Raw genomic sequence first — 17,622 nt, 5'->3', positions numbered from 1 at the left:
CCATATTTTCCATACATATCTATGCATTTTCAAAGTAGCAAAAGGTACAAAGGGGTGGTTGTGTTTGTGGCTTGATTCGATATCAAAACTTTAATCCTTGGGTAGGAAGAATGTTAAACTGACCCAAGTCAAAATTTGTACAAAGCAGCAAAAGGTACAAAGGGGTGGGTGGTTGTGTTTGTGGTTGTTTGAACTTTGAACATGCACCTCTCCACAATTGTAATCAATATTCTTTTAACTAAAAAACAAATACAGGACCAAGTTGGAGAGAGAGAAAGAGAACCAATATCTATATTCATCATTAATAATTGATATCGAACACCAACTGGATTTCACTTTTTCTTTGAAAATACATCGACTAAAGGAATAGCCTTAAGTTTGGAGCCAAGCAAGAAGGAAAACAAAATTTTGAAGAGATGAATCACGCCATACTCTTTCTTGCACAAATTGCTACATTAGAAACCACACCACACTTTTTTACCATAAATATCACATTGGGGCCCGTCAACTTGGCTTTCCAATTATCTCCCGCTCCCAATCTCCATAAACACTCGAAATGAAATCACTAACAAAATAAAGTTAACCATAAATATGGCAAAAAAACAACTCTCGCCACACTTCACCTGCACTGCAGTCAACTCCGACAGCTACCCAGAGGAACTGCATCAATCCACCCGTAAACTAAGAAAACCAAAATCTAAAACCTCACACTGCTGCTGATGACCCACTTATCGATGATTTAGCCACATAAATTTGCTTCATTTTCGAAGAAGCAAAACTTTTATCCGTACCTGATGATTGATTTCTTCCCTGGAACCCTATCCTTCGGTGGGACCATTCACTTCCTGAACTATCCTTCTGAGAAACTCCCCCGCCTCTCTGATCTGAGTACCCAGTGGGATGAATGTACTGTTGGGTTGATGAAGTCTGTTGTGAGCTCTGAGTCTTGAATACAGAATTCATGCTCTGGCTGTTATTGCTACTGCTGCTGTTAACACTAACACTATCACTAGCATTTGCAACAGCATTTCTAGACGTACTCTTTGTTACCACAGTTTGGGCTTTCACATTCCCATTTGGGGAGTTGAAAGATGCTGGCCTTCCACTTGAAACCCTGGTAGTGCTGGAGTTTGATTGTTCTACCAGCCCTAGTTCATCAGGTAACTGAGAGGCAGTGGCATCATTTGCCACAGGGAAACTCCTGCTGCTATCAGGAGGTGCTGAAGATCGAGGCTCATGGAACCTGTTGCCACTTGATGACTGTTCCACAGCCAATCCATGGTTAAACTGTGCAGGTAATGCAGCCTCTGTCTGCTGCTGTAATGGCATTGGCAATGAGACAGAATGAAGAGGTGATGGAGGAACATGAGACCACCGAGCCTGGACCGACATGTCTGAAGATGACTGGAACAAACATATCCATTTTTACAATCAGTGTGCTAATGAACTGATAATAAATGTTAAACAGGCAAATCAGAAAAAATGGCATAAAACTGGTTGGATAATAAATATATGCATCACAAACATGAAAAAAAGACTAGATTGCCATGTTAGAGACAGCTACATGAAAGGCACTGCCATATCTCCAAACTAATCAAACAGAAATTTTCATCATTTGTTGACCGGCTAACCAAACCAATGACCCAACAATCCAATCACAATCCCAGTGTGGGTCAGCCTCTAACCCATTGAAAAAAATAGTGACTTAGTCAACAACCCATCACAATCTAGACGGCTGAACCATTATTGATCCACTGACTCATTCATCAGATTACTGGTTTTTTTGAATTTTTAAAGTTTCTAAATGGGTCAACCCATTGACCCAAACAGTTGAAACACTGACTTACCGAGCTAGAGAGAAGCAGCTCAACCTCCGGGCTGGGTTTAAAACACTGGTTAGAGCAAGGTTTCCTAATTTTCTAGAGAACTTACCTGAAAAGGAGACATATCAAACATGGCCAATGGAGAAGCCATGGGCAGAAGTGGCGACCCAGGAGCTAGATGCTGGATAGTAGGCATACTAGGGGAATTGCGCTGTGCAGAAACCACATTCAGATTATTTATGTCCCCTTCACTAACGCCCATTGTAGAAGATGCAGGATTGTGCTTCCAGTCTGGTTGCTTTCCAGAGGGAATATAAGTTGTACCCATGAAACTCAAGCCAACTTGGCCAAACTGATTGACGGGTGCAAAATGATTGTAGACAACCATATGAGGAGGACCTTGAACACCTGGGATTCCTCCAGGTGGACTGATAAAAGGACCAGTAAATCCTGCTGGTGGACCATAGAAAGAATCTACACCAGAATGGCATTGTTGCCAAGCACCCAGTGGGCCTGAAGATGGTGTGCTACTCTTCTGTGCTTGCGACTGAGAACCGACAGATTCATCATGTGGTCCAAAGGCAAAAATGGGGGGCCCTAACATGGGGTTCATCTCATAGCAAGGAAAATGAGAAGGTGAGGCAGCAGGAAAATGTGAAAGCATTTGACTGGACGAATTCTGTGGGCTAGGCAGAGGTGGCCACAAAGATAGGGATGGGGTCTCAACAGAGAGATCAGCTGGAAGAGATACAGCCAGAGATTCTTCACCCCTAGATTGATTTGATAATTGTTGATAACCTGCAACACCTGCTAAAGAAAAAATTATGCCTTATCAGAAAAAAAAAATATTTTCCAAAAAAAAAAAGTCCAGAAGGGTAGAAATATTTGAAATAATTATTTCACCTCCAATTTCTGCACTTCCAAAACTCTTAGTATCTGAAACTGAAACAGAGCATGCTCCCAACCCATTCCCAACAATCTCATCACTACTAATAGCAGCAACAGCAATTGCTGAAGCAGCAGCTTCAGCTTCAGATTCAGGGTCTTCTAAATGAACACAAGACTCATTAGAGTGCTTTTCTTTCTTGAAAAAAAGACCGCAGTCACTTTCTGCTGCAGACAAATTGTGGTCAATTGGAACATCTGATCTACATGAACCAGTAGGCCCAAACCCACTTAAAACAGTACAGCCACCAGGAGGGGGGAGAATGGTGGGAGATGTAACAGCACCTAAAACGCCAAGCACTTAAAATTGTTAAGCAAGGAAGCAATAGTATTTCCAACGCAAGGATGCAGAATCCATCTGAAATATGCACTTACCAAATTGAATCTTTTCCCCCGCAAGAAGGGAGTTGAGAGGACTTGCTGAAGAAGAAAATGATTTATCCTGCGTCAAGAGAGATGGTGATGACTTGCTGGGCTCAATAACAGTGTTGGTATGATCTCCAATAGATGCAACATGTGTATCAAATCGTGTGGGCTTCATAGCTTCATCAAGTTGTGTCTGGGTTAGGGCCATAACCTGAACAAAGAAAATTATGAGTTCAATATTCAATAGAAATTTGCAGCAAAAAGTAAACCAGATACAAATGAACCAGAAGGACTAACTAATTGATAGAGGCAATGTAACATCAGTAATGAAATTATAATTTATTTGTAACTGAACATTCTGAACTTGATTGTTGATTCAGAAAAATAGACCAATAAATTCAGTATGGCAACACAAGATAGCTTTATACTTTGTGGCAAAATTCCACAATGTCACGTAGCCAAGATTACAAATACAAGATTAACTGAGCAAGTAGACTGCAGGTATCAACAGCACGAGATATCAGACACAGGTGGTAATGGATGCAATTTAAGAGTCATATACAAAGGTGGTATTTGAGATCATGGGACAATGCACTGTGGCCTTCTCCAGTACCTTGAATTGACAATTCATAACACAGGAGAGATTGAGGATGTTGCTCATAGAATTAGAATGGGATGGGCAAAACAAAGGGGGTGCATGGGATGGGAAAAATGCCCTGGGGCGCATGCTGAAAGCATTGATGCCTTAACGCGAAGGTGGTGCAGATTGACTTTATTAGAGGCTGAAGGTGGTGCTGATTGAGGCCAGTCAGGTGAGGAAGATGGCGGAGAGGCTGCAGGTCCTTAATGCAAGTTTGGTCAGAAGGTTCATCAGCCTGGATTTGAAAGAAGAAAAAGCGGAAGCTTGGGCAAGATCCAAATGGGGGAAGAACAGAATTCGGTGTATCAGAAAACTGAATGGAGGTTTGTTCTTATTTATGTTCCATAGCAGAGGAGATGCAGAGTGGGCTTTGGAAGCAGAAGAGAGGAAAAATAGGGAGTTTGATTTAGATTAAGTTGGTGGTTTCCAATGGCGGAGGAGAGTGATGTGGATTGGAGTCCTGGGAATTCCCCCTTCATACATGGTGCACGTCTACTTTTAAATCAATTGGAGACCACTGCGGTAAGTTTTTAGGATTTTATGACAGAAATAGGAAGTGGGAGAAATTAGACATTGCAAGGTTGCCGGTGGAGATAGAAGATACCTCTGCTATCCCAACTTCGATGGTGCTCAGATTTGCAGGTGAAGATTATGATCCGAGAGTTTATGCAGAAGGAGAGGAACATGCTTTTTTCAGGGCTAAGATAAGGTACGGTTGGAGAGAAGAGAGCTGGGAAGAAGAAGAGGAGGTTGAGAAGGAATTGGAAGGGCAAATATCTGAGAAGCAGGGGAAGACAAAAGGTCTCTAGGAGGTTGAAGACGATGGGGAGGAAGAACAAATGGGTATGGAAGTAATTCCACAAAGGGGGGGGGGAGAAGGCAATAGAGGGACACATGGAAGGAGATGAGAGAGAAATGAAAAGGTGGGTCAATGTCTGGGTGGCCTGAGGAGGCATTCGAAGAGCCATTCAAGGTCTTTAATGAAGTTGGTTCAGAGAGTGGGGACGTTTTAGATGGGGCAGCTAAGGTTTTAAAGGTTTGCAGTTTAGGGAGTGGGGACCACCCACTATTTGTCGAAGCAAGGAAATATTAGGAGTGGGGACCATCTAAAACCAACAGATTAAACATCTTCAAAAGAAAGGGCTTTAAGTTTAAGTCTTCAAGTTTTACAAGGAGGAGAGACCCACCTAAAGCTTGAATAAGGAAGAACGAGGAATGGGTCTGGAAAGCTGCTAGGTATCACAGTGCTGGAAAGAAAGAAGTGTTCTTAAGGACGGTGCATGCCCGAGACAGGTTGGAAGAGGATAGGTCTACTACTCATGAGGTGCAGGCTGGTGCAAGTTTTTCAAATGCGTTCTGCGATGGGAAAGATGAGACGACCAGGGTGGAGCTCAATTGACAGGTAGGTTGTGTCTTAAGCTTTGGCTCTTTTTGGGTTGTGATACAAGAGGACTCTTCTCAAGGAGGGAGGAGTGGTCCTTCTTCCCAAGCTGTTATAAGGCTAGAAGAGGGGAAAGAGAAAGAGGTCGCATGTATGGGAGAAATAGTGGTGGAAAGGGTGAAGGAGGAAGGGAGTGTTAAAGAAAGAGAGGATGTTAAGGTACTCTGTGAAAGGGTTGAAGAGAGAAGCTCGGGAGATAGTTCTGGTCTTAAGGGTGATAACAGAGATGGAGAGTGCGGCCCGCAAGGAAGCAGCGTGGGACTCTCAAATTTTTAAGTGGTTGTGGGAAGACTAGGAACTGATTTGGGCAGAAAAATGAAGTTTGTAAATCCTGGTAGTTATGTGGGGGAGGAGGCATTGAAGAAGGTCCAGGTTGCAAATATTTCTCATATTGAGCATGTTACAAAATTTTTTCCTAGACTGAAAGGACTGTTTGGGGCTGGACCAACAAACAAATACAAGAGAGTTTATAAGAAAAAGGTTTTGAAATTCAAAGGCTCAAAAAAGGAGAGGGAGAAGATATATACCAAGTCCCAAGGTTTAGCAAGGGTGGTGACTCAATCAATGGAGGTGTCCGAGGAAATTCTAAAGCCAACTGCTGGGTTAGAGAAGAGGAAAGGGGGGGTGAAATTGCTAAAGAAAAGAAGGCCAAGGAGGTTTCTTCCAGTCAACTAGGAGAAAAGGGAGTGGTGCTAGAGATTCAGTGTGTTTTGTTGAGAGGTTTTGTTTTCCGTTGATATCTATGTAGTATTCCATCTCTTTTTTTTATAGTTCATTCCATCTCTATGCTCCTTTGTTGTTTTGGATTTTGTTGTTCCGAGCGTTGCCTCATCACCCAGAGATTAAAAGGCATGCCTAGGCACACAGGTGAGGCGCATTTTATGGTATGTGCCTCGCCTAGGTCTTAGGCGCATGCCTGGTGTACCATGTTGCTTTATTTGAACCTAGTGGCTGAGCAAGGCTCTGCCCCCGGGACCCCGTACCACGCCCCTCGAGGCAAGCCCAAACAAGTCCAACCGATATAAGGCCCGCCTTGTAGCTTAAGACTATAAGTAGGAGTATGGGATATATTATGAAGAGACTTTTGCACCGGTAGCAAAGATGACAACAATCTGATTACTTTTGGCCATCTCTGCAATTATAGACTTTTGCTAATGTTGTTCATTCATTCATCCTAATAAAATATCTTCTTAAAAAGCAATTAAAATTATAAAATCATTATTTTTTGTGCGGGAACTAAGAATTTAAGACCCTAACATGGACTTGTTTGGGCTTGCCACAAGGGGCGTGGCACAAAGGCGACTCGTAGAATCAGGAATGTAATATGTTTTACATCACATTAGCTACTTGAAGTAATGCAATTGAGGAAAAAAAGAGATTGTTTTACATGCTTGAAAATGTTTTATATGTTTGATTTTATTTTTAAATTTTCATTTGAATACACTTTACATGTTATGTTTATGTATTTTAATTTTAGATAATAGGTTTTTTAAAACATTTATTTTAAAATTTAAGTTTATTTTTATTAATATTATTTGGATTTTTTTTTAATTTTCTGACATTTTTTTGGGAATTTTTTTTGTATTTTTGCGCCTTGCTTCAAAAAGGTGTGCGCTTTGCCTTGTACCTCAGGCGCAAATTGGCCCCTATGCCTTTTTTGCGCCTTGTGCTTTAAAAACATTGTCATCGCCCCCTGATGATTGATTGTATTAAGTTTCTTTTTAATGAAATTTTCTTTTTACTCTTCAAGAAAAAAGAGCCATATACAACAAAATGTTTCTTGATGATGTTAAAAACCATATACCATTTATATGCCATCAGAACTCTAAACACACACAAAACAAAACTAAGCAAATAAATTCCACCCAACCCTCTTATTCCTAAGCTGAAATAAAGTTTGGAAGTAAAGCATAGATGAAATTAGAACAAATTTACTACTAGGACCTCCCATAGTTGTCAAGGCGACGCTTAGGCGACAAGGTGTCCTTGGAGGCTTGCCTTGCCCAGTCGCCAAGTACTTTTGTGCACTATGTTATAAAATACTTTTATATTTTATATTTTTTTACATTATATTATAAAATAGGCATTATTAAACTAGAATACTCATTTTATGTATTTATGTACTAACTTCTTTTTATTATTTTCTTATTTGTTAGGGTTTAATCAACACAAACATTGCTAACTGTTGTATTGAACCCATGGTTCAAAGTATCGATACACCTCTATGTATCGGCAGAGGTGTATCAGTACCTATAACGATACTCCCCCTTTTTTATTTCTTTGGTTTTCAATTTCATTTTTAAATATAATATATATATATATATTATTTTAAAAAATGGGTTCCCGAAAACACCTATAAACATGTGTATTGGGGCGCCAAAGATACAATACAATACACCCAATATGGGGCGTATCATATCGAAGTTTTGATCCTTGATTGAATCTTCAAAGATTTCAGAACTTAATCAACACATTTTCTTCTTACAGATCTTCTTCTTCTTCCACCTTTTCTTTTCTACTTTTCCTATAACAAAAGTAGGGGTTCAGCCCCATATTTTTTGAATTTTTCTTTCCTTCGTTCCTTTTCTTCTCAAAAAATGTTGATTTTCTAAACTTAAAACATGAAATTTATACTTCTCTTATGAAAATTATGGATAATTATCAAGGAAAGATGGTTATGGAACCTAGGGAACTACCTTAGGAAATATGGTTTTACTTAAAAAAAATTCGTCGCCTAGGCGTTGCCTAGGCGCCCCCTGTCGCCTAGCCTCGCATTGGCGCCTTAAAAACTATGGGACCTCCTAAACATTGGCCGCAATAATGGCCACAAACATAAAGATATGGTCCTAGACACCCTAAAGAAGCAGAAAAATGAAAGAGAGAAAATGAGAGATGTAACAACAAGAAAGGTAAATACACCCTAAATCAACATGAAAGCAAAGCTCCGACAAAATAAAAAACAAAAAAATGGCAAGTGCCAGGAGCCCAGGATTTGAATGCAATGGGGAACTTTGATTAAATCCAAGTATGGAGGAAGCTGGTTTGGGTTGGGAATCAGGCATAGTCAATGAACCTTATGGAACAAGTTTGTGGAAAGAGATCATGCATAACAAGGATACTATCTTCAAGTTTTCTACTTTCAAACCTGGATCAGGTTTCAGAAAGATTGGTGGTAATGGTGATCACCCATTTGGCACTGCTTTCCCAATCATTTATGCTCTAGCCCAGGATAAGGATGCTCGGATCTGTGATTGTTTTGAGGTGAATACAGGTCAAACCGTCTGGACTCCTCGTCTTAGAAGAAATGTGAATAATTGACACTTGGATTCTCTGGCAACCTTGCCTCAGACCCTGGACCAAGTCAAACCACAGCCCTTGACTAGAGATATTTTGTGGTGGCATGCTGATAAACCCGGTAGTGTTTACTATTACCTCATTATTGAAGTTGTTGTCTAGCTCTCAAGGTGATTCCCCTTCCTGGGTTTGGATTTGGAGTCTTAACAATGCCTTCAAAGGCTATTTTCTTCTTGTGGGTTGCAATCAAATGCAGACCCCCTACTATTGATATGCTGAGAAGGAATGGCATGATCATTGTTGACTGTTGCTGTTTATGTGGTATGGCTGAGGAGAATTTCCAACACCTAATTCACTGCGGATTCTCATAAGGTTATGGGCCCACGTTTTGAAGCTGTTTGAGGTGTGCTGGGTGACTCCTCCAAGCATTGAATCCCTAATTTCCTCTTGGCAGGTGAATTTTTAGCAAAAGGAGTAAGTTGCTGTGGAACATTACCCCACTGGTGATCTGCTGGTGCTTATGGAAAGAGAGGAATGAGTGGCTGTTTGAAGAACATTCTGACCCTGCTGAAAAGTTGTGTGCAAGATTTGGAAGAACTCTATTTTTTTATCAAACTTGAAAGAACTCTATTCAAGTGAGTTTCTGTGAGTAGTTTATTCTAGGGTATGCATTTCATGGCAATTCTCAGTTCATTGGGGAAGTATCTTATGGGATAACGAGTGTTTTGTGATTTTCTTCTTTTTTGAGCTTTATGCTCTTGTATTTGGCTGTTGAGGAAACCTCTCCATCACCAGCTTTCTCTTAATGATCTTAATGAATCTTTACCATTTCTCAAAAAGTGACAGGATTTGAAGATACAAACCTCAGCAGAAAATGGTAAGCAGATATGAGCATTGAGTTCTTCAAAATTTATTGCCTAGTCCACAAGGCAGCAAGGTACCTCCTTGTCACACCCTGATGCCTTGCAACTATGCTGTAATGCAATGCCATTTAGTCTAAAGGCCCTCACATCCCTTCCTTCACATCCACCAATTATAATTGAGGATTTCCACCTCCCCCATAGATACCTAGAGATGGTAGCAGCAAGGTACCTCCTTGTCACACCCTGATGCCTTGCAACTATGCTGCAATGCAATGCCATTTAGTCTAAAGGCCCTCACATCCACCAATTATAATTGAGGATCTCCACCTCCCCCATAGATACCTAGAGATGGTACCCCACTGTAGGAGAGCCAAGCCTCCACCCTAATAAAACCTCAAGAACCTACCGGGGCAAAGAAAACCAACATAATTGCTCCCTCTGACCTGTGACAGGCCTTTCACTCGCTGAATCTGGATTTACCATAGAACATCAGTTAAAGCAAGCCTAAGTACTGCCAGAGGGAAAGGAAACCAGCTCAGAGAAGAGGCTATCTATGAAATTAGGAGCTAGCAACTAACCTATAACCATGTTATGCCTTATCTAGTCCAAAGACAGAGTTAAGACTTGGGGGGGGGGGGGGGTGCAGCATGCAGCAAGAAGGCTAAGTTGTTCTGCTTTTTTTTTTTCATAATTTATGCTGTATTTTGTAGCTACATTGCAAATAGTCTGTGAGATGCAAGTGCTCCCTGCATTCCAACTGCTCTTGAATGGCAGGTTTCCTTGTTTTTCCTTCTTAATAAAATTTACTTGGGATCCATTTGGGAAGAGTGCAAATGTCGGTTCAATGCATATATGCACACTGGTTCAGTTTTTCATGTGTTTGAAAAGAATGTACTTGTGTGTTAAAAATGACAGCAATTGACAAACATAGTACTTCAACAAAGGCTATTTCAAAATGATCTATACCAGTAGAGACTCTGTGTGCATCAAGCAAGAAAATAGTTGACACAAACATAAATGCAACAAGATACAAATGCATGAAATGTACCTATCATAAAAAAGTAGCATATTTTAACGGTTAAATTAAGATACTTAACAATTAATAGTGGTTTTTCAAAAATCAAAACATACAAGTCATATATTCAAAAAAGTAATCTTAAGCAAACATCAAACTCCAAAGCAAACCGTGTAAATGCATTTGGCATGCCTGCTAACTGGTATGGCTACAAACAAGAAGAGAACTTCAGCATGTAGCACATTACCTGCTGATTAATCAGTGCATTGCCCCAAGAACCAAGTGATGTTTGAACGTTATCCATAACAGTGTTCTTGTTTTCAAATGACAAACCCAGACCAAGATTTGATCCACCACTAGATATGATAGGAATGGACCCTGCTTGGAGGGACCTGTACAAGAAACCATAAGAATCCAATATTAGAAAGGATATTTTGTATCACTAAAGTAAATTTCTTCCTCCTAAAAAGACATACTTGATATTGTGGGATCTTATATCAGCTGGGGAATCAGAATTCATTGCTGGTGTGCCAATTGGAGGGAGGGATTGTGACATTATAGTGGTAGCAAATCCTGTAGACATTCCAACATTTGCCAAGGCCCGTCCATCAGTGGCAACAGAATCAGAATGAATATTTCTTGCTGCTTCTCCATCCAATGATGTAGGTGTTCTATTTGAATTAGTAGAGACCATGATACTTTGCTGTGAAGCAGAGCAGAGTTTTCGAGGTGCCTGACATGACTAACCAAAAATATTTCCTTCATTAGACAGAATGATGAAAGACAATAAAAGAAAATGAAACCACTAAAAAAATCAAGGCAAAACTACCTTTAGGGCCCTAGATTTAGCCTTAATTTCCTTTTCCCTTTGTTCCCGTCGATCATTCAGCATCTGCCTCTTAGACCTAACCTCAATGAAGTCATCTTCATCACTAGGAGCTTCTATACCAGGTTGCTTGAAAACACGCACAACACCACTTTGCAGAGGAGCATCAACACCCTCCTCCAAACTGCTGTTTTGTTTCACATTTCCCTCTCCTGAGTGTGAAATGCCAAGAGAAGAAGTAAACCCCTTTGCTGGAACTTCTTTTCCTAGTACTTTTTCCATCTTGCTGACAGAATCCACAACATGAAAACTACTTGAGTGAGATGCTGTGCTTTCAGAATCAACCATTTGTTTGGATGGTTTCACCAAAATGGCATCCTTCTTAATCCCACTTCCAGCAGCACTACTAGACACCCTTCCATTCAAATTTGACTTTTCATCCAGCCCGTTACTTGATGAAACCAAGCCCTCTATTTGCTTCCTATCAACATTTTCCCGTACTCTAAACTCCGTTCGCCGAATGTTGCGTCTAATCCTCCTTGGAAACCCACTAGAATCAGTGGACACTGATTCAGAATTAGGAAATGATGATCTAGAACCAGAATTTTTTACTGTATAGATAAATTTCCTCCCTTTGGTACCACCAGTTACAAGACCAGCAGCCTTTGGTCCACCCAAAGCTCTTTTACTCGGAACAAGTTGAGATGCAATGGAATCGGGTTGTAAATGTGATTCTTTATTATTTGCAATTGCTCTATACTTCTTCACATCTTGGTCTTGAGAAACAAAACCATTCTTTTTCTCACCAATAACAGAGCTCCCTGTTTGATTCGGAGATGTCAGAAGTTCATTGTTTGCATTTTCTCTTGCTGACGAATTGTTCATGTCCTTGCAACCATTCTCCTTGGTAAATAGATCATGTGCAGTAGCAGATTGGTTATCATTCAATACAGATGGCATTTTATCTTCCACTATGTTGTTTTGACTGGAAGTGCCTTGACCAGCTTGGCTATGAAGAAGGCCCCCCTGGTTCTGGTTCAATGAATAATGGGCCTGAACAGTGGGCTGTACAAATGACAATGACTGAGGAGATAATGGCAAGATTCCCTGTGAGATAGGAGATGTATATCTGAGCTGACCGAACTGAAACATAGGAGGCTGTGAAGGGTGCATTTGAGTAAGAGATGGTCCAACAGGAGGATGCAGATGGAGTGGCATCTGTATAGAACCAATCTGTATGGCTGGAACTGGAGATGGTATCAGTGATGGACCAGAGAACAGGCCAAACTGTAACTGAACAGGTACATCACCCTGACTTGGAACAGTAGAAACATTTGACATGACCGATTGAACAGATGGAGAAGGCAAAGGCACAGAAGATGCAACTGGCTGCTGAGCTGACAAACTGGAACAACTGGAATCATCCATGCTACCCTGAAGATAAATAGAAGTGGTTGCCACACTATGGGGAGAATTTCCAGGCTGAAGGACCACATCTTGAAGTGCATTCTCACACTCCTGGATTGTTATAGAAGAATTTTCCATGCTCATATCAACTGAGCTATTCTCAGGATGAAGCATCTGTGAATTACCAATAAACCCATCTAAAGATCTTGTATCTTCCGCAATGCTAATGGAAACCTGTTGTATGCTAGTTGAATTTTCTCCATTTCCAGAGTTTTTTTCTGACTCATCTTCACTTGGCATTCCAACTTCAACACCTTCATTGAAGCCTAGGACTAACTGGCCCATTTTGGCCATTGTACAATGTTCTTCCAAATGCAACTCTTCAAACCCCTGAGCCAGTTCAATATTCTCATCATCTCCTTCATGTACTTCATCTTCTTCCTGGTAACCATCTTCCTCTTCATCATACTCTTCTTGCTCTTGCAAGTCGTTCCCAGTAGCCCATTCTTCATCTTCACCAGGGGAGACAGAATAAGAGGCTGTCATCATATTCATGTTTCTATCCTCTTTTACTGAGGCAACATTTTCATTGTCAGACAAAGGTTTCACTTCACCTTTTGCAGCAATTGTCAAGTCTGGAGAATCCCCAGCCTCATCCAAGTCATCATGTGAAAGGTGAGTAGGTGAGTTGGGTGGACTTGAGACAGAAAGCGAGGACTGTGAATCGCATCTTGGTGTGGTAGTCTTTTCCACTTTGGGCTCCTCACAAACAATCTTCTCTTGTCGAGCATCAGTCAACCTAGGTTGCTCAAACTTCTCCTGATAACTACCATCATATCCCCTCTGCATAATTGGTTCACTTCTTCTTGGTAAATGGTGGTAACTCATCTCACTGTCAAGAAAAGCTGATGAACTAGGATGTTCAGATTCACCTCCAAAGGAACTTTTGTGCATAGAAACCAGTGATGGTGGAGGAAGAACATGGGGCTGTCTTACTGAATGCCTTGACCTCCCAAAGGAAGAAAAACCTTCAACCTCATTCTGATACAATCTTTCTGGATAAGGCATATGAGGATTACCACGAGAACGACCCTGACCCCATACCATATCAGTGAACTTGTCAGTGAGATTCTCATAAAATTCAGGCTCAATCTCTGAGTTCCTGCTGTATTGGACCCCATCCCCAGGAAGATTCCATCTGTGTCCCCTCGGGTGAGAGAAATCATCAAACATGTGTGGCTCTGTTATCCCTCTAGATGATGTCCTAGCAGACATGACACCAGGACCCCCATAGAACTCTTTCCTAGGATATGATCTCCCAGAACCAAATGCATCTCTCCTTGGACTTCGGTAAGCATTCTCCTGATCATGTAGAACAAAGGTTGAGATGTTCTCATTCTCAAATACATTTCTCCTCCATGAGCCTGGAGGCTTTCCCCTGTCCAAAAGGATAGAATTCCCATCTCTAGAAGATTGAGGCCTAGAACCCATCTCAGATGATCTATTTAGACTTGAAGAATCAGAAGATGCTGAAGTAGTTATCCTTTCCACCATTCTGTTACCATCTTCCCAGTCACCGACATCAGCTGACCTGGATACATCTTTTTCTTTAACCACTCCTGGCATTCTTCCATCTCCAATAGGAGCAGGAAACTTGTCATTTTTCACGTCTTCATCTTGTCTCCTTGCAATCCTCGCCTCCAACTCCAATAGCTTTAGTTTAGCAGCCTCTTTCCTCCTCTCTTCCTCCAAAAGAATCCTCCGCCTCTCCTCCTCTCTTGCCATCCTTTGCTCTTCAGCCCTTCGGGCAGCTTCCAACCGCTCCTGCTCTGCTCTCCAAGCAGCCTCTCTGGCTTCTTCTTCAAGTCGTCTCTGTTTTTCTTCTTCTTCCCTAGCAAACCGTTCTCTCTCCTCTTCTTCTTTCCGAGCTTGCTCCAAGGCTCTTGCTTGTTCTTCAACAATGCGCTGTCGCTCCTGCTCTTGCATTTTCTGAACTCTCTCAAGTTCTGCCTCAAAAGATTCCCGAACAGGGTCATGGAAATTGGTCTGTTTGTGGATATCCTTCTTCCTCCTAAACACCCCAACAAGACTACTAGAGAAAGGATCCCTCACATCAAACCCAGGACCAATACCAAAATCTTTCAAAAATGGATCCTCTTGATATGGCTTTCTGCTGGTTGAGAAGGAACGCTTTTCTCTACCAAAATCAAGTATTGGATCATTAACAGGGAGCCCCTTAACTCCCAAAGAAAATGAATTTTTAGGCATTGAGTTGGTCTGAAACATATCACCTCTATACCGATTGGAGATACCACCACCATGCCGGTCCCGCACATTCTGTTCACCCCCTCTACCACTAAATGGCACTGCAATATGACTAAAATTTTGCCTGCCTCCTTGCCCATAAGCCAAATCCTTCCTGCCAAATCTCAAATCTTGAGTTCCCATAACTCCACTGCTGAAACTATCCCGGGCATTGTCTCCAAATGGAAGCTGATTGTATTTATTCTCCTTGTTTATTTCCCGGTTCAGAGTGAAAGACCTGGCACCAACACCATTTCTGTCAATCCCAGCTTCACGAGCACTAAATCCATCTTTTGGAAGTGGGGAAGCTCTCCATGAGTTCACATCTTGATCTTCTCTACTAGGGGTTCTTACATCTTTGCCATAAGGTTCCCCTCTCGAAGACATCTTTGCAGCTTCATCTTGACATAGGCCTCGGCCCTCAGAAAAATCATGAACTGATGCACGTGGCAGCACACTACCCCTGTGCATATCAAATTCTCTATCACGGAAGGCTTCACTTCTTGAGAAACATTGCTCCTTGTCTCGATCTGGGAGACCATGACGTGTATCACGTTCATCGTCAGCCCAATCCGAAGTATGATTCAATTGAATAAGTGGTAGTGGACCTGGAAAGTACTTATCATGTTTGTGCAGCTGCTCAGCAGTGCTGGAACTACCTGATCCATGGATCACACCATTGTTCTTTGAGCCACTGCCAACAGTAAGACGGGAAGACTGCATTTGTGTGCGCATGTGAAGCTGTGGCCTCATATAGGAACTGTCTGTCTGCCCACCCAATGTTTCTTCACTCATTTTCTGCTTATGCTTCTGCATCTGCTTCTCGTGCAAAATATATCTCTGCTTCTGAGCAGTACCAGATGCAGCAGGCAATGTTGCTTGTAAGGAAGGAAAATCTTCACCTCTTAAAACCACAGCCTTCTCCACTGGAGTAAATTCACGGGCAGAACCAACCACTGGGGGTTCAGCCGTCCCCAACCGAGCAGAGGGCGGCATATACACACTGCTTCCTTTGGACGCATTGTCTGCAGAATAAGAGGGCATATCCCCGCCATCAATTGCCTCAATCCCACCTACCAATGTTCCAAGTAAGGAGTGATCACCAGAACCATTTTTCTCTAGAAGAATAGAAGGGGCGGGCTTCGTCCAGCCCATACCAGATGAAGTGGGTCGGGATCCAGAACTAGAACTGCCGACACCAGCTGAACCTCCACCGGCCAGAGAGGCATCAAACCGCTCATGCTCCTTCCTCAATGATGGCAAGTTCAAGGGGGGTGGAACTGAAAGCCTGGGTCCACTCTTCTGCGCACCCACAATTGAATTCCTAGGTTTCGAAAGAACCACCATTCCACCACCGGCATGATGACTACCTGGCCGGACTCGACTTGTTGTCGCATTTCCCAGAGAACTTGGAGGCTGCCCATACGACTTATTGAGATTTACAGAGACGAACTTAGTCCCGACGCCGGGATTGGCCATCGGAAACCTGAATCGAAACCGTTCCCCCGTTCGGCAGATGCGGAGCTCACCCAAAGCATCAAACTCAAACCCTAGATTGCTCCCCCAATGCAGACAATGTACGAAATTCCTTCACCAGATCTTTTAGAAATAAGAAAAGAAAAAGGAATCGATCAAGATCAAGCCCTAACACTAAAAGAATGACGCGGCAAGCTCTAGAGTCGCGAACGCTCGATCGCAGCGATGAACAGCCAAACTGATGAATTTAGAAACACAACCAAATTACCAGGGGCTGTGTGGGTTTGTCTGTTTTATTAGGGTTTCTGTTAGTCCTCGATAGAGCTTCAGCGAGCGAGAGAATAATGAACGATAAGAAATAGTAAATGAATGTAAAGAAATAGTGTAATAAGCTTACTTCCTTCGGAGTACAGTATCGGATGGCGGCTTTAAAATTTAAACTGAGCCTCAGAGGCTGTGAGGCTGTGAGGCTGTGACTGTGAGACGTGAAACGAGAAGCCCTAACCAGAGCGGGCAAGAGAGAAAGGAAAAGGCGGGTGAGAAGGGCACGAGAAAGAAAATAGAGGAAAATAAAAATACGAAGAGACTTTTTTGTCTTTTAGTTGGGATTCTATTGTTCTATACTTCATATTTGATTTTGAGCTCCAATATAAAAGAGGGTTGGACCGGACCGGACGCCCCTCTTATTTCGCCGGTTCGGTAACGAGAAAAGAAAGTCCCAACTCAGCTATTATTAACAGTTTCGTACCGGTGAAATTCGCAAAATTTCCGCTCCGGTCAAGTCTTCCGATACGATATTTTATATGGGGCGTATTCTTAAGTTTTATGTGATAAAACTTAGAAATGTTACTAGTGGGGATTCGTGTGATGTACGGGATTCGTTAAGTAAAAGCTAAACAATATAAATATATAAGAGTATATAATTATTTTTTATTTTTTATTTTTTAAATAATTAATAATTATTTATGTTTTATATACTGCATTTAATAAGTTTTTTTTTTACAATATATACAAAAATAACAATATTAATTTTATCTAGGGTTGTTCATCAAACTGATGAAACCGACCAACCCAACCAGATCAGTTTTCTAGTATTTTCGGTCGACTTTGGTTTAACAATTTTCCAACTTGACCAAGTTGGATCAGTTTCGTTTTAGCCACTTGTAAACCGACCAAAATCAAACAATCCAATATATATATATATATATATATACATTTTAAA

At 41.5% G+C, this 17,622-nt stretch overlaps 1 protein-coding gene across 5 annotated transcripts; it reads right to left on the bottom strand.

The window, feature by feature from the left end:
• Positions 1 to 262: 262 nt before the first annotated feature.
• Positions 263 to 17,022, bottom strand: LOC104601792 (uncharacterized). 5 transcript variants are annotated; one of them, XM_010265255.3, is made up of 8 exons: positions 16,798 to 17,022; positions 11,217 to 16,688; positions 10,864 to 11,129; positions 10,635 to 10,779; positions 3,144 to 3,345; positions 2,727 to 3,053; positions 1,933 to 2,630; positions 263 to 1,404 (listed from the first exon to the last, which is right to left on the bottom strand). In XM_010265255.3, exons 2-8 carry the CDS (start codon positions 16,401 to 16,403, stop codon positions 706 to 708), a joined length of 7,524 nt encoding a protein of 2,507 aa, XP_010263557.1. In that variant the 5' UTR covers positions 16,404 to 16,688; positions 16,798 to 17,022; the 3' UTR covers positions 263 to 705. The 5 variants fall into 5 exon arrangements, with proteins under 5 accessions (XP_010263557.1, XP_088749890.1, XP_010263558.1 ...); XM_088893764.1 differs by having other exon boundaries at positions 10,864 to 11,120; XM_010265256.3 differs by having other exon boundaries at positions 11,217 to 16,523; positions 16,798 to 16,949.
• Positions 17,023 to 17,622: the final 600 nt, after the last annotated feature.

Source organism: Nelumbo nucifera, chromosome 1 (genome assembly GCF_055504915.1).
Source record: "Nelumbo nucifera cultivar China Antique chromosome 1, China Antique-T2T, whole genome shotgun sequence".
Taxonomy (NCBI): Eukaryota; Viridiplantae; Streptophyta; class Magnoliopsida; order Proteales; family Nelumbonaceae; genus Nelumbo; species Nelumbo nucifera.
The sequence above is the reverse complement of the archived record's forward strand: the minus strand, read 5'-3'. Positions and strand labels throughout refer to the sequence as shown.

Coding starts and splice junctions, on each gene's coding strand:
- LOC104601792 (XM_010265255.3), bottom strand. CDS start 16,403: ATGGCCAATCCCGGCGTCGGGACTAAGTTCGTCTCTGTAAATCTCAAT. Junction 3,346..10,634: donor ATGCACTGATTAATCAGCAG/GTAATGTGCTAC, acceptor TTCTTTGTTCAG/GTTATGGCCCTAACCCAGAC. Junction 2,631..2,726: donor TGGAAGTGCAGAAATTGGAG/GTGAAATAATTA, acceptor TTTCTTTAGCAG/GTGTTGCAGGTTATCAACAA.